The 14,504-nt window shown below is 38.1% G+C and overlaps 1 protein-coding gene across 7 annotated transcripts; it reads right to left on the reverse strand.

Annotated features, from left to right (window-relative positions):
- Positions 1-764: 764 nt before the first annotated feature.
- LOC101175010 (PH and SEC7 domain-containing protein 3) lies at positions 765-13,404 on the reverse strand. 7 transcript variants are annotated; one of them, XM_078955464.1, is made up of 16 exons: positions 12,968-13,302; positions 11,794-11,886; positions 11,504-11,615; positions 10,835-11,381; positions 7,921-8,807; positions 6,123-6,203; positions 5,922-6,034; positions 5,769-5,827; positions 5,602-5,691; positions 5,475-5,518; positions 5,214-5,386; positions 4,465-4,535; positions 3,914-4,065; positions 3,683-3,827; positions 2,115-2,261; positions 765-1,732 (listed from the first exon to the last, which is right to left on the reverse strand). In XM_078955464.1, exons 5-16 carry the CDS (start codon positions 8,493-8,495, stop codon positions 1,445-1,447), a joined length of 1,938 nt encoding a protein of 645 aa, XP_078811590.1. In that variant the 5' UTR covers positions 8,496-8,807; positions 10,835-11,381; positions 11,504-11,615; positions 11,794-11,886; positions 12,968-13,302; the 3' UTR covers positions 765-1,444. The 7 variants fall into 7 exon arrangements, with proteins under 7 accessions (XP_078811590.1, XP_011480069.1, XP_078811593.1 ...); XM_011481767.4 differs by having other exon boundaries at positions 11,504-11,582; positions 12,968-13,197; XM_078955467.1 differs by lacking the exon at positions 11,794-11,886 and having other exon boundaries at positions 10,837-11,381; positions 12,968-13,404.
- Positions 13,405-14,504: the final 1,100 nt, after the last annotated feature.

The following is a 14,504-nucleotide window of genomic DNA, read 5'->3' on the forward strand; positions in this document are numbered from 1 at the left end:
CAAGAGCTCCTCTCACCATCAAACCTGCACCTTTATTGCTGAAAATTAAATATTTCAGCCAGCGTTCATGGCTGCTGCTCAATACTACAATCTTTCCTTAGGATTCCTGTCGCTTAGCCACGCCTCCTGTCCTTCTGAAGGTGTTGTGGTGGCCTTGGGGGCTTGTCACTCATGGTTGCCAATCAGTCACCCACATCTGCCAAATCTAACTTTATCTTAATGAGTGCTTGTTGTTCTTTTAATGAATTGGGGCGTTGTTGTCCCCAAAAGAATGCAAAAAGGAGAGCTGTGCAAAAGAAGCTTTCCAACTGGTAGGTTGCTTCGCTCCTCCAGGTAACTTGGACTGATGTTTGGCGTCTTCCTGCAGGGCAACCAAAAGAACCCACTAAAAGGGGAAAACCTAGAAAGTGCTGTTGTGCTTGTTTTGATTCAGAATACCAAACATAAAGCTCTGAGTCAAATAATCTCTCACATAGGAACATATATTCATAAACACAAAGGAACACACCCAGGCTTCAAATTAGAGTTTTGTTTTTTGGGCCTATAAAAAACAAAAAGCTGCAATGAATTTCACACTCAACCAAATCAGCAATTTCACAGGCTAGTGCATCACCAGCTCATCTTCAATCCTGAGTTAGTTTATCGGTTTAACCAGTCTGCGTCAGCCTGGAAGTCTGTGATAAATACTGCAACCTGTCTAAGCAAAACTTCTACGTTTTGCTGATGGGTTCTGTTCATGTCAGGTAAAGATGGAAATACTGCAGTTGGGCTCTCATGATCTTTTTATTTTTATGAGAAACATTGGCGGAATTTCCTTATTCGACTGGCCAGCGTGGTTATGTAAAGTATCTCTTGCTTATTTGCTGTTTTTAAACTAAAACAAACATTTGAGCATACCATCAGTGCATCAACAGAGGAAATGCAACTATCTCGATGGCACATTTTTACACAGAAAACAGGATAAATCAAGCTCAAAATCTAGATTTATTTTTGACATAAGTTTGACAGTTCTGTTTTTTTCTCTCATTAAAAAAATGAATAAACTGTCTCGTGTTTTTTAATACCACCGTGGAGCAAATTACATTTTATAAAATATTCCTTCATTTATACAAACAATGTATCACAGATGCTGCCAGAAAACTGTAAACAAAATGTTTTCATACAATATAAAGAATGAAAAAAGTGCCATTTTAAACAAAGCTGATGCAGCACATCGGGACTCTTACAGACGAATGCTGTTTTACAGCACCCTCTAGTGGTTCAGACACACATTGGGCTGTTGCAGTTTTGAGAAATGATTTCAATTTGTCAGGTTTGCATCCTCCCTGAGAGAGCTGTGGTCTTCCTGAGTTTTATTTATTTTTTTTTTATTTATTTTTTAAGAGTGCACACCTATGGGCACCCTTTTGCATAAATGCATATATAAGACTTTTTTATAACAGTCTCAAGCCTCTTTGGTCCTCCTTGGAACAATGGTCTTGCGGTATGGCCGTCTCTCAGAGATGTTGCGCCGGACTTTGATGACCGTTGGAGGAGCTAACTCCACTTCCAGAGAAGGACTGGAGTGAGACCTTTGCAGCTCACTTTCCTCGTCTTTCTTGTCGTCTACAGAGTCCCCGCACACACATCTGTCAAACTGGTTCAGCTCACTGATGCTCAGCTCACTCTGATCTGACGTCTTCACTTTCTTCCAAGCTTGCAGCACTTGGATGTAGATTTCATAGCGGCAAACCTGTGGTTGTACAGCAGACACTGAATCCCCTGTATCTCTTTACACACTTTTACATGGAAAAACTGTCTTTTAAATAAAGCGTTGAGTATAAATGTTATTTGATCCTAACAGGTCTTGGTGTTTAACAAATAGAATCTCAGACAAACAAAATCAGATTTACTGTGATTGCTTACCTGCTTCACAACCTGCTTTTTGGAAACGCAGCATTACATTTGTAAACAAAGTGGTATGCAGCTTTAAATGCAGTAAAACTTTCATTTTACTCATAAACTGTGCCAAGTTTTTTGCCCAATACTGTGAGAGGACAATGCACTCATTGAGATTTTGCACACTTTTTTAAATGAAAAGAAGGGTTTAGGGGAGTTTTCAGAAGTTCCAGTACCTCGTGATGTAGGTATTCTGTTCTGACACGATGTTCCTCCAGGTCCTTGGCTTTGGCCTTCTTTCCCTCAGGAGCATTTTCCTGCTGGTGTGACAGGTCAGCCTTGAAAGACTCCAGCATTCCAGTGTGACTCTGCAGCTGGCATTCCTTGACACAGAAATCCACAAAAGCAAATGTCTTTAACTTTGGCTTCACTAATTGTGACCTTCATTGTTGTCATTATGTTTGCACGGATATGTTGAAACTTTATCTCTTTTTTTCTTTTTTCCCCACACAAATGATTTCAAGTGAAAACCCTCACATCAGGTGGGAGTTTTCATCATCATCAGGTACATTATTTATTCCAGATGCTATTATATTATATGCTATTACATATTGTAATATTCTTAAGTCTAAATTTTTTTTAACATAATTATAGCACAATATTTAAAAACAAAATCATATTTTGGTGTGATAAGAACTGAAAAAATGTGAGAAAGGTAGAGAAAAGTCACATTAAAAACAGTTTGTTTCAAATCATTTACTCTGCGTTGGGACAGGGTTCTGTCTATTACCACATTCACATGGTAATAGAAATTTTTGCTAATTTTGCCCTAGAAATAACACCTAAAATGCACCTTTAAACAATTAAAAAGTGTTTTTCCTTTTATTATAATTTCTTAAAAGGAGTAGTTTATTTATTTTCTGATTTGGTGCTACAATCTGCATCGCTTTCATTCCACCTCAAACATTTTTTGATGGCAAATGTAACCACATTTTTCCCATTTGTATTCTGTTTTTGTTTGTTTTGCTTCATGTTTCTCCATGATAAGCTGCATCTGCTATGTGTTTTTGTTCTTTTCATGTTTGAAATTTTGTGAACATGCGCGGTCTCTCCATCAATAATGTGAACCTGCAATCTTTCTACACCTGGCTTAATGTAACTGCGACTTGGTTTCATCGTGTGGCAAACATGCAGTGGAATAAGCTCATAAAACTATGTCAAACTGGGATTTTGAATCTATCCTGGATGTCTTCATCAGCTTATTTGCAACACCTCTCAGGAATGATTTCTGCTGATTGCACCAATACTCTGTTCACCTGTTTGTTATAACTCATTGCATCTCCGTCTTTTGTAAGGCTCATCGGATTTCTGAGCCTGTTCAGGAAGTGGTTTTAATGTGATGCCTATCATCAAGTCAAAACCATAAACTACGGTGGACAACTTTCCCCTCCTGCTAATAAATTTGTACTTTTGAGGCATCCTTGGTGTTTCTTCTGAGGAAACCATCATGCAGGATCACCCGTCCTGCATGACCTGGAATTCCAAGTCAATGGAAAACTAGGAATAAAAGGAAGATGTGGAGAGGGGACCTGAAGGCTGACATCAACCAGACTGGTCACCTGGAGGGAGCTAGCAAGGACAGAGGATGACGGCAGGGAGTTGTTAATGGCCTATGCCCAACCAGGGATACAAGGCCTAACAAAGGTGTACATGTTCTTATTATTTGTGAGTAAGCAGAAACCGGGTGGATGATTGGTAGGCAAAAAGAATAGATGAACAATAAAAACTTAGGAAGGTTGATTACCAGAGTTTGCACCGACTGTGAGACGGGAAGGATGGGTCTGCAGAACCTCCTTTGGGAGCCCACAGCTGCCGGGAATGGCGGGGAGGAGTGAAGCGCCGAAACCAGGTTGATGCGGCTGATCCACGAATTCATCTCAACGGTGGAACTGAGAGAAAAAAACTTGTTCAAACAAGCTGTTGTAAATCTGAAAAGGCATGTTTGATCACACAGTTCTGGAACGATTCAACTTACGAAGCTTTAAAGAGAAAAACTCTCCAGTCGGCTGTCTGCAGGCGAAAGACATGTGGGCTCTTGGAGTAATCGGCCGCCTGCTCAGCCAGAGAGTGATGCACGCTCACCACCTCCTCAAAAGCATTGTCATCCCCACGGCTATTGTCCTGACCCTTGAAAAAAGAAAAAAAAATAGAAAATGGTTGGTCAGGTATTGGATTGGATTGGAATTAGTTTATTTCTAGCAATCAAAACAAGATTAGTAGAGAAAACAAACAAAAGAAATATGTACCACACATAGATGTATCAAATTTAGGATGATTACTTGATTGGAAAAAACAAAAATTTTAAAAGTAAAAATATATACGCTTCCATATGCATCCACATGGACATGTAAATAATGCAATTATAATTATTCTTAAACATAAATAGACATATTAGTACGCATACAGTACCTGATGCATTGAATTAATTAGATATTAAAATGTCAAAAAGAGCTTAATACTTTGCTTGAAAAGGAAGTGAATTTATATAATCCCATCCCATTACAAAGAAGGATCAAAGTTACTCACCTTTTGTAAGTACAGGACCATTCCCTTTAGGACTCCATAAAAAGCCTTCCAGCCTCTTTTGCCCCAAGGAGCTGTCCCAAAGAAACGTGTAGCCTTCCATCAGTTATAGTTCCAGCACAGATCAGTTATAATTATTAGAAGTTCTTCAGAGCGCTTTTTGGTAAATGGTAAATACTTATATAGCGCTTTCTACCTTCTTTTGAAGGCCCAAAGCACTTTATAGTCACAGACCCATTCACCCATGCACACACACATTCACACACTGGTCCGCTGCCAAACACTGGCGCCAGCCTCCCCCAGAGGTAAGGTGGGGTTCAGTGTCTTGCCCAAGGACACTTCGCCACATGGAAATGCAAGGCAGGAATTGAACCTGCAATCTTATGATCATGGGTCAACCGCCCTACCGCTGCACCACGGCCACCCAATTATATTCAGGAAGCCAAATCTCAAATGTGTGTCACTAAATAAAAGAGCACATCTATTTCTTTAATCTAGCATCTACATGTAGTTATAAAAAGATTTTTTAAACGGTTGTGCTTCTACTGAACTGCAGTTTTAAGAGTAATTTTATTCCAAACTATAGGATTTTTCTTCTAATTTTTAAAGATTTTTCTGACCTCATTCTTGTTTCTGTTGCCACCCCCTCTTATTTTGATAGCAATTTTAGAGCAATTTTAGATACCTTCACAGCATTTCATTGTCATATTTCTTGCCAACGAGGTAATGGAAAGTTTTTTTGTCGCACTTACTGCGTTTGCCATCGATGTCGGCGTGCAACTTCCTCTTCAGAAAACCCTGTACGACCACAGAGGCCCTCTTGTCCTGGGGGACATCCTGGAAGGGGTTGGCTTTTGACCGGAGAGGTGCACTTTCACCGGCACTTTCATCCAACATCACGCTGTTCTTCAGCTCCTCTTCATTACTTCATCAGACGGCGGAGGGAGAACACCAGTGAGATGATTGTGGGTCAGGTGAAGACTAAATTTGTCATTTTCTGTCAGGTTACTTACACGGCCCACTCCAGTGGCTCATTCTTTATGGAGTTATAAAAACTCTGCAGCATAAGAGGAATGGGAAAATGTTTAGTTTTGTGAGTGATTTTGGTGCTTTGCGGGAATAAATGTGTGATAAAATTACTTTCAACAGATCCTTGTTGAAGTTTCCTCCTTCATTCATCCCATCCAGGTTTGATACAAACTTTGAGGATGACATGGGCTTTCCTACATGCTTCTCACAAACATACAACATGCCAAAGACTGAACAGCTGATGGAAACGTGCATAACACAGAGTGGTACACCCTTACCTGTCCATGCAAGTCAGTGTTGAGAAGCATCAAGGCACATGTCAGAGCCAGCACAGACCCTGGGGATACCAACAAGAGGGATGACTTCAGGACAGAGCCTTAAGATCTCACTGCCGCATCCTTGACGTTTGCATGCGTGTCGCCCACGCTCACCTGAGGAAGAATATGTGGAAGGATTACACTGCAGGAAGCGTGAAGAGAAGTGCTGCAGGACACGTTCCCTCTCCTGGCTCTCTCCAATCAGTAACACCACCTTCAGGAATGACCTGAGGGAGAACAAAAGAGAAGTTAAAGATGGTTTTTGAGGATGGTGAAAAAAAGAAAGGGAGTCCAAGATTCTCCTTTCTTTCTCACCTAAGAGCTTGGTCCAGAGTTTGCCCAGTGAAGTCAAAGAATTGAAGATATTCTTCTCCAACAGCGTGGCTAAAATCATTACTGGACAGAGAAAAGTAAATTATCATTGGTAAAGACTCCAAAAGGCTCGTTTTCTAAGGAGCTTTTCATTAAAATGATGTAATCACTGGGTTGTTAACACACAATACCATCTAAATACCACAGATCATCACTAATTTGATAATGTTTTAGTAAAAAATATATATTGTTTGATGACACAAAAAGCACCTAAATTTGTCATAGTTTTTTTTTTTTACTAAAGAATGACTTTGAAATAAATATAGCAGAATATTAAGGTTGTTACTTGGAGGAATTGATTTAGTCAAAAAGGAGTAAAAGTATCTGAATGTAGCAATAGAATCAGTCACAAAGGCAAAAACAAGATGATTTTGAAAAGATTTTACAATGAAGGATTATCTCACATTTTTATTCTGCTATGCTTTTAATATTTTGTTACAAATAAAAGAAAAGGATCTTTCTGACTAGTAAATAAATTACCCCCCCCCCCCCCCCCAAAAAAAAAACAACTTGATTTCTCTAATAACTAAATGTAGCATTATTTTTTTAAATCTCTTTACACTCTGAAGACAATCAGGACTTACTGTGTTTATAATAATAAACACAGTAAGTAAATGTGTGGTAAACTTGGTAAACTTTTTCAGTTTGGATTGCATTCCAGTTATCCATTAACTTCTTCTTCTTCATTGGTTGAAGTCTTGGTTGAATGCTGTAAAGCTGTAAAGCATTCAACCCTTTGTTTTCCTGTTTCTCTTTACTTATTTTGTGTTTTTTTGAGTCAGTTGATGATGCTGATTCCAATGCTAGCACTTTTAACCATTTTAGCAACATCTTCAAGTTTTCAACAGTTCAGCCATTTTTTCATCAACTTAAGCTTTCATGCTTAACTCCTTCTACATTTTTTGACCTATTTTAGCCATTCTACTATTACAATGTTCAACTTTTTCAGCTTATTCCTGCTATGACTTTCTTTTTCAAATCTTTTAACTTTTAAAGATATTCCAGGATTTCCCAGGATTTTTGCTTCATTAAAATACATAGGAAATCTTTTTTTTTTAACTTCTTTTACAGTTTTTTACCTACTTTAACCATTCTACTTTTAAAATGTTGAGCTCTTTCAGCTCTGTTGAGCCATTTCTTCAGCAAATTCAGCTTTCATTCAGCATTATAGCATTCAACCCTGCATTTTCTTCTGGAAATGCAGCTCCTTCTAGTTTTAGAATAGTGTTTGCAGGGCTACAGATTTGCTGAATCAGAATAGTCATTTGCACACAAGTCCTTCCTTTTTGTATATTTTAGTACAACAGTCTGTGCTCTCTTATTCATGCTCAGGACTTTTCTTTGTGTCAAAATGAAGATGATATTTATTTTTCCTGTGGTTGTAACCTGACCACACAGAAACTGAAGGTCACTCCACAAGTATTTTAGTTTTCAGTCCCTTAACAGAATCTACGCTTAGGAAAAAGTATCTTTAAATGGCGCTGAACCTTTACCAACCTTCTGGTGTATATATATGTATGTATAAATATATGTATAACTACTAAGATTGAATTTGGCAAAGGATAAGAAAGTTGCCTTTACTTCATGGTAAAAATTGTGTGTTTTGTGACTATAAAATGATATGATTGTTATTTTTGGTGTTTTTTGCTTCAGTCATCAGTGATTATGCAGATGATCAGAAAGAACAAAATGCAAACTATTTCCTGTTTTAAGAATTAAACATATTTTAGTTTGTGCTTACTCTTTGTCTAAGTGTTTCACCACGTCTGCACGTTGTATTCTGTCCAGGTTGAAGAGCCGTTCAGCCAGGCTCCTGGCCATGGCTTTGTCCACTTTTCCATTCTTAAAAGCCGATCCTGGGGCTTTGTGTTGTTCTCCATTGGCTTCAGGTTTTTTTACATCTTCATTGTCAGTAACCTCTGACTCTTCAGCTTGATGTGACTCACCTACTGTTGTATCGGCCTGTTTTAGGATGACGTCCTGTATCTGTATCTGCTGTGTGACCTCAGGCTCAGGAGACAGCTGTTCTTTCAATTCTGACTCACTTGTCCTCTCTGGCTGCTCTGGCTGCTCTGGCTGCTCTGGCCGCTCTGAGCACATCTGCGTTGGTAAATCTAACGTTTCCTCCACCGGTTGCATTTTCTCTACCTCCTCTGTCCCTTGTGGGTCCACACCAACTGTCTCCTCGAGATGCTGTTGGTTTTCTGATTGTGTAAGTTGGTTTCTAAGCTCCACATCTTGCTCTTCTTGTTGCTCCAACTGTTCACATTCGTCAGTGTGAGGAGGCACCTCCACGAGTCCAGACTCTTCATTCATGTCTAAGACTCAATCTGCTGAGGCTTCACTGAAGCCTCTTGATCCCCTGAAAAAATGTTTGGGAACTCTGAAGTTACTCTACACGGTTTGTCCCATCAAGATTTCCCAGCACCTCTGCTTGATGTTGTGTGCTTTCTGTGCTCTCTTCTGCAATTGTCAATATTTATTTTTATGCTTTCTGCATCATTTGGCTTTTCAGGCTCCACATCCTGATCTACATCTCCACACAATCATGCCTCTTCAGTCTGAACTGCATTGGTTCTGGTATCCTTCGGTTTTCTTCAGCTCCTGAATGCAGGTATCTGAGCTCCTCTGTAAGTGTAGAAATAAAGGATGTGTCATTTTTTAGCAGTTCTACAGCTATCACCTTACAAAGAGTGGAAAAAACTGAGAACAGTTCCTGATAAAGGTTTTATATCATAGCAAAAGCATTTCAAAATGGAAAAGGAAGTTGAGATACTTCCACATGAAAATAATGACTTGTTGCAGGTTTATATCTTTTTATTTATACAATTCTAACTACTTACACTACTTAGAAGTACCCATTTTAAATCTCAATTTAACCATGATAGGAAGGGTGTATACTTATACATCTCTTTACTTCTGTCTTAGAAGAACCAAAATGATGTACAGTCACTGATGGCAAATACTGGCCCTACAACCACCAGGAGCAATATGGGGTTCAGTGTCTTGCTCAAGGTCACTTCTACGCATGGGCGGACAAGGCGGGAACCGAATCTGCAATATTCCATCAGAGGTCGACCGCTCTACCTCTGTACCAGAGTAAAACAACCCACACCAAGCAGGAACTAAAACCTCCAAGATGATATCATCACGACTCTGTACTAATTTTATCCACTACTTCCTACACTTTGTAGTTAAAAAAGGTGAGAGACGATCACATCCACATCAGATCATTGGCATAACTCTAAATTTGGTCAAAGAGAATTCAATAGTTAACATGTTTTGTGCTGTGTCAGTAAATAAACCATTAAATATATTAAATTAAGGCTTTTCGTTGGATAAAAATTTAGGGAAATTAACATCCCTGATGATTGGATATATACTGCATTGGATATAGCCAATCAAACGTCCTGTCCTGTCCTGTCTCTTGTCTCAACAGATACTTCTGGGTTACAGAATCAATGTTATTCAAAATAAAGGTTAATTTGGAAAGTTCTCCTTTTTTATTTTTAGGACAGTTGAGAGAGTAGTGATTCGTAACAAAAGTAATATAGTGCAGTAGAATGTTACTTTTTACTGTAACAGTTGTTTAGGGAGTACGTGTTCAGTAACTTTTGTATCGCGAAAGAGTAACCAAATTGCTTAAAGCAATGAAACTAAAAGACATCAACAAATGACAAAATGCCACAGAAAAATCTTTTTTTTTTGCTTCATTTTGGTCATTTTTGAGCTTTTTAAAAGTTCTTATTACTTAATGAATCAAATTTCCTGTTGAGCTCTTAAATCCAAACACCTTTAGTTCATTTTTGTGTTCCAAATAACTGCATCTTGTCCTGTTTTTTCCACAGGGACAACATTTGTCTTGTTGCAGGCTGAGCAGTGTGCCATTAACCTGCTTTTATGAAGTAGCATTTGTTGTAGTCTGTCTGAGGCACACAGCTCTTGGCAAAAAATCATCTATTTAAGTGTACTACAAGCATTCTGAGTCAATACTAAAAATGAGCTAGTATACTTGAAGTTTACCTTTTATATACTATCATATATTGTAAACTTAAAATGTTCCAATTTAGTCCAATTTAGTCTGAAGAAGTATTCAGCTAGTATAATTCCCACACTACACATACATGGTCTATAGTGCACTTGCTATAACTATACATATTATACTTATACTCAAGTGTAGTTAATAAAATTAAACTTCAAGTGTATAGTTTTTGCTAATCGATGCCTCTGGTTCTTTTTTTATGTTTGTGTTTTCTCTTTTTTCAAAATGGAAATTTTTATTTTTTTTAAAAAAAGCTTATGGGTTGATCCTCCAATTGTTGTTCCTGCAGTTTCACTTTACGAATCATAAACTACAGCTGTAGTAGTTCTTACTAAACCATAAACTTCCCTTTTATGTTCTACTTCAGCAGGTGTTACAAAGAAAGTAACTTAAAAGTAACACAAAAGTTATGTAACATCACATTTCCAAGACAGTAGTAATAAGGGATTACATTTAAATTACACTGGCAAGTAATCTTTAATTCATTAAGTGAAGGTAATACTGGTAGTTCCTGTGTCATGGACTTAAAATCCATCAGAATCAAACAAATTACTGCTCCAAATGCATATCTCAGATGTGTGGTAGATTAACGACGATCTGTCAAGATACTCACACCTCTCTGACTCAGCTGAAGGACTGTGGCTCCTCACTTTCTTCATTACCGGCTCCGTTATTCTGATGTTGATTCTTCCAGTCCAGTCTGTTGGCTTTTCCTCTGTTTCTGTCCAAAAACAGTCCACCTCATTCTTGGAGCTTTGAACCCACTCAACAAGTATTTTGATTGAGTCGGACTGAGTTTCAACAGTTTTTGCTTCAGTTTCTCCTCTTTCAAGCTCTTCCTGTCTGATCTCCTCCTGTTCCACTCTCTGGGTTTACATGAGCTGTAAAGTCCACCTGGAAGCTGGGAAAGTCCTGAGATGTACTCTCACTCAGTGTTTTATCAATGTCTTGTTCAGTCTCAACACCCTTTGTTGAAGTTTCTTCTCCTTTTGGCTCTTCCTGTCCTTTGAGATAACTGCTGACCTCCTCCTTTTTTTCTTTTGGTTCTATATAAAACGCAGGAGTCTGCCTCACACTCTGAGTCTTTTTCTTCAGTCCTCTGTTTCAATGGGATAGGATATTATATATTTGGGTATCCTCTTCTGTTTTCCATTAGATCTCTGAAAGATGTTAAAGAAATTAACAGATATTGTGAGAAAATATTGAATCCAAAAGACCCCAACAACAGAAAGTAGAAATTGCCATTTTAAAACAGAGTCAATAGAGCTGTTCCGAGCTTTACCGTTGTTAGTGCCGAACTGCTCGTGTGCAGAATCCTTCTACTCTGTCTTCAGTTCTTTCACATCTGCAGAATCACATGGCTGGAAATTGCAACACACACCATTGAGCATGAGCTGGAAGAGAAGACCTTGTGATAACCAGTGGGCTTTAGTAAAAAACCGTCTTATCTGGCCGGCATTACATCTGCTCTGTTCCTCCCACATTCACTCTTCCTGCTACAAAAGCCCAAACGTGCCACAAAGTGACAACTACAAAATCTATGATAAAAAAATAAAAAGATTTAGAAATTACCCTCCACAACTGTGCTGCTATATAATCCAGATTTGGTCCATTTTTTTGTAGTAATTCTTTTGATGTGAAAACCCTCCTCTTGGCGTGCCACTGCTGTGGAACACATTGTCAGTGAAATGTCAGAGAAGAACTTCCTGACCACAAACTGTGAGCAAAGACTGAGTGACAGCGGCATGAGAGGTGTACAGTGAAAAATTGAAGGACGATGGTGACAAGAGGAGGGTTTTTTGGTGAGCAGTCTGGAGTTTATCACTTTAGTCACACTGTTACTGAGCAAATTTAACTTCTGTGTATGTTGCAAACACCGTCCATAACCCTTCTGCCACACTGATACTTTAAAAACTGCAAAAGTTTCATTTGCAATGCAGCAGTTGATTCTGACAAGTAATATATATTAGCTTACATTCTGCTGTTTAAATTTGATCTCCACTTTACCCACTTCTTTTCAGCCAATATTTATCTTCCGAATTTTGCCTTCATTATTGCCGTCATGTCGTGTAACACGGCTTCCGGTACAAAGCCTGACCGCATTTCCTGTGTGAGTGCTTCATTTTCAGTTCCTGGCAGGGTGCAAAAAGCACAGGACGGAACAAAGATTCATATTAGGATGACAAGTAGACAAAATAAAAACTAAAGCATTCATGTTTTTTTAAGAAATGAGTTGAGTTACTTGGTTTTGATAATATAAAACTAAGTTAAGAAACTAAAAGATAACTAAATAAAAATGCTTTTATTTTTAGGTTATTTGAAACAAAAAGCAGGTCTTGGATCCTTCACTGATTCATGATGAGTGTTTCATGTAACAACACTGGTCTGCAGTATGCAGGTGGATCACTGAAACCACAGTTGACTATCAAAATAAAAGAAATCTTCAAATCTGTTGTTTGGATCTGACATTTTAGTATCAAGATGAACTTGCCAGAACTTGGATGATTGTAATATCTGTGAAAAGTACTGAAAGAAATGTGGTAGCTTTCAAATGCGTATCAGAAATAGGAAGTAGAAACATAATGAACAATACCAGAGAGGGAAAAAAAAATGAAAAAGAGGAAGAAGTGAAAAATGAACAGAACAGAAGCTTAAAACAGCTGAATACATGACCAAGTTCTACTCAAAAAGCATAAACAAATGTAAGCATGAGGCTGAAAATGAAGAGTGAAAAAGCATGACTTACCCCCTCTGGGCACCTAAAAGCAACATCATATGATCAATCAGCTTGTGGGGCTTCGAGTCAGGGATCGTGGGAGGGAAAAGCCCCCTCTGATTTACTAGGTATACATTTCCTTCAAAGAGTAACACTCTTAAAGACGTCTAACACTGACCTGCTTGTGTTTGAACCTGCTGCGCTCAACAAACAAGCCCCATATCCGCTCTATTCAAGCAAGGTGTTCTTGTAGTTGCCCACACTGAAATTAAGAACAACAAGGTCCCACATCTTGATCCTCGTCCGTCTTTAGACTTCCCATACAAGTCCAGACATTTGCGCTCCTTTCTGCTTTTAGTTTCTCTGTGGGCGAGGGGAAAATAAAACTGTGGCAACTAAGAAGAAAAAAAAGCATACTTTCTGATTGGCAAACAAGTCAGGAGCTCGAAAGACACCTGAGAAGCCTCAGACTACACCCACAGCCCTGAAGGCATGCATACATGCACATTCTGGTCAGATGACGGGAGTGGTTCAGCTTCATTCCAAGACACTACAGGAAAGATGTGGCAAAACCAGATAATTTTGTATTGGATTAGCTCCTATCAGTGCTGGTAACTCATTGTCCTCTCTGGTTAGAAAAGCCGGTTTATATAAATGAGAACCATTCAGAAACATTTGTGTTGCAATCAGTCATAAGGAAAAAAATTCACCTTTTGCTTTCCAAATGTATACAATGTATACATATTAAAATGACTTAAATATAGCTACAAACTGCTTAACTTGGTGCAATAGGACAAATTAAGAGTCTTTTAGTTTTTTGGTTTTTTTTAAGAGTGAAGTTCAAGGGATAGACAAACTGTATACCAGTGAGCAAATCTGTGGTTTGATTTCCAACCTTCTCAGTGTCTTATTTAGCTTAAACAGTATAGAGTAAACTAACAGTAAAGAGTTTACTTTATTGACAACATTCACTCATTCCTTATTTTTCATTCAAAAGGCATCAGTTGTTTTCATCGATAAAACGTTTTAAAAGTGATAGGTTGCTGTTTTTCGTCAATAAATTGCAGTGTAAATGTGCTAATTTATTCCTATTAATGTTGATACATGAATAACTCAAGAGTACAACTAATAATGTAACTGAAGTGTATTTAATAATGTAAGAGTAATTTGTTATTTATTCAATAAATAAAATTAAATTAATTAAATGAATGTCAAAATGTATAAGTAACTTATTATCTATTCAATAAATTGTTTAAATTATTTTATAATGAAAATAATATATTACTTTATCCATTAATAAGTTAAAACATTTGTCAGTTTTACGTTTTTGTTTATATTTTACGTTGTAAGTTATAAAAGTGATTAAAAGTGATTTTTGTCCCATGTCGTGTAATAACTTATAACCTGCAGACACCCAACCAAGACCTTTCCTGTCAACAGTTTTTTGTTTGAAAGTGGTGCAGTTCCACTCCTCGTCAGCAGGGGTCAGACAAGGGAAAAATCGATTAGTCGCTCTGGCCACTTCACGTTTCCATCATCCTCGCCCCCACGCCCGCTCCCCCCAAGG

Source organism: Oryzias latipes, chromosome 12, assembly GCF_053564925.1.
Source record: "Oryzias latipes strain Hd-rR chromosome 12, Olatipes_Hd-rR_3.1".
Lineage (NCBI taxonomy): Eukaryota > Metazoa > Chordata > Actinopteri > Beloniformes > Adrianichthyidae > Oryzias > Oryzias latipes.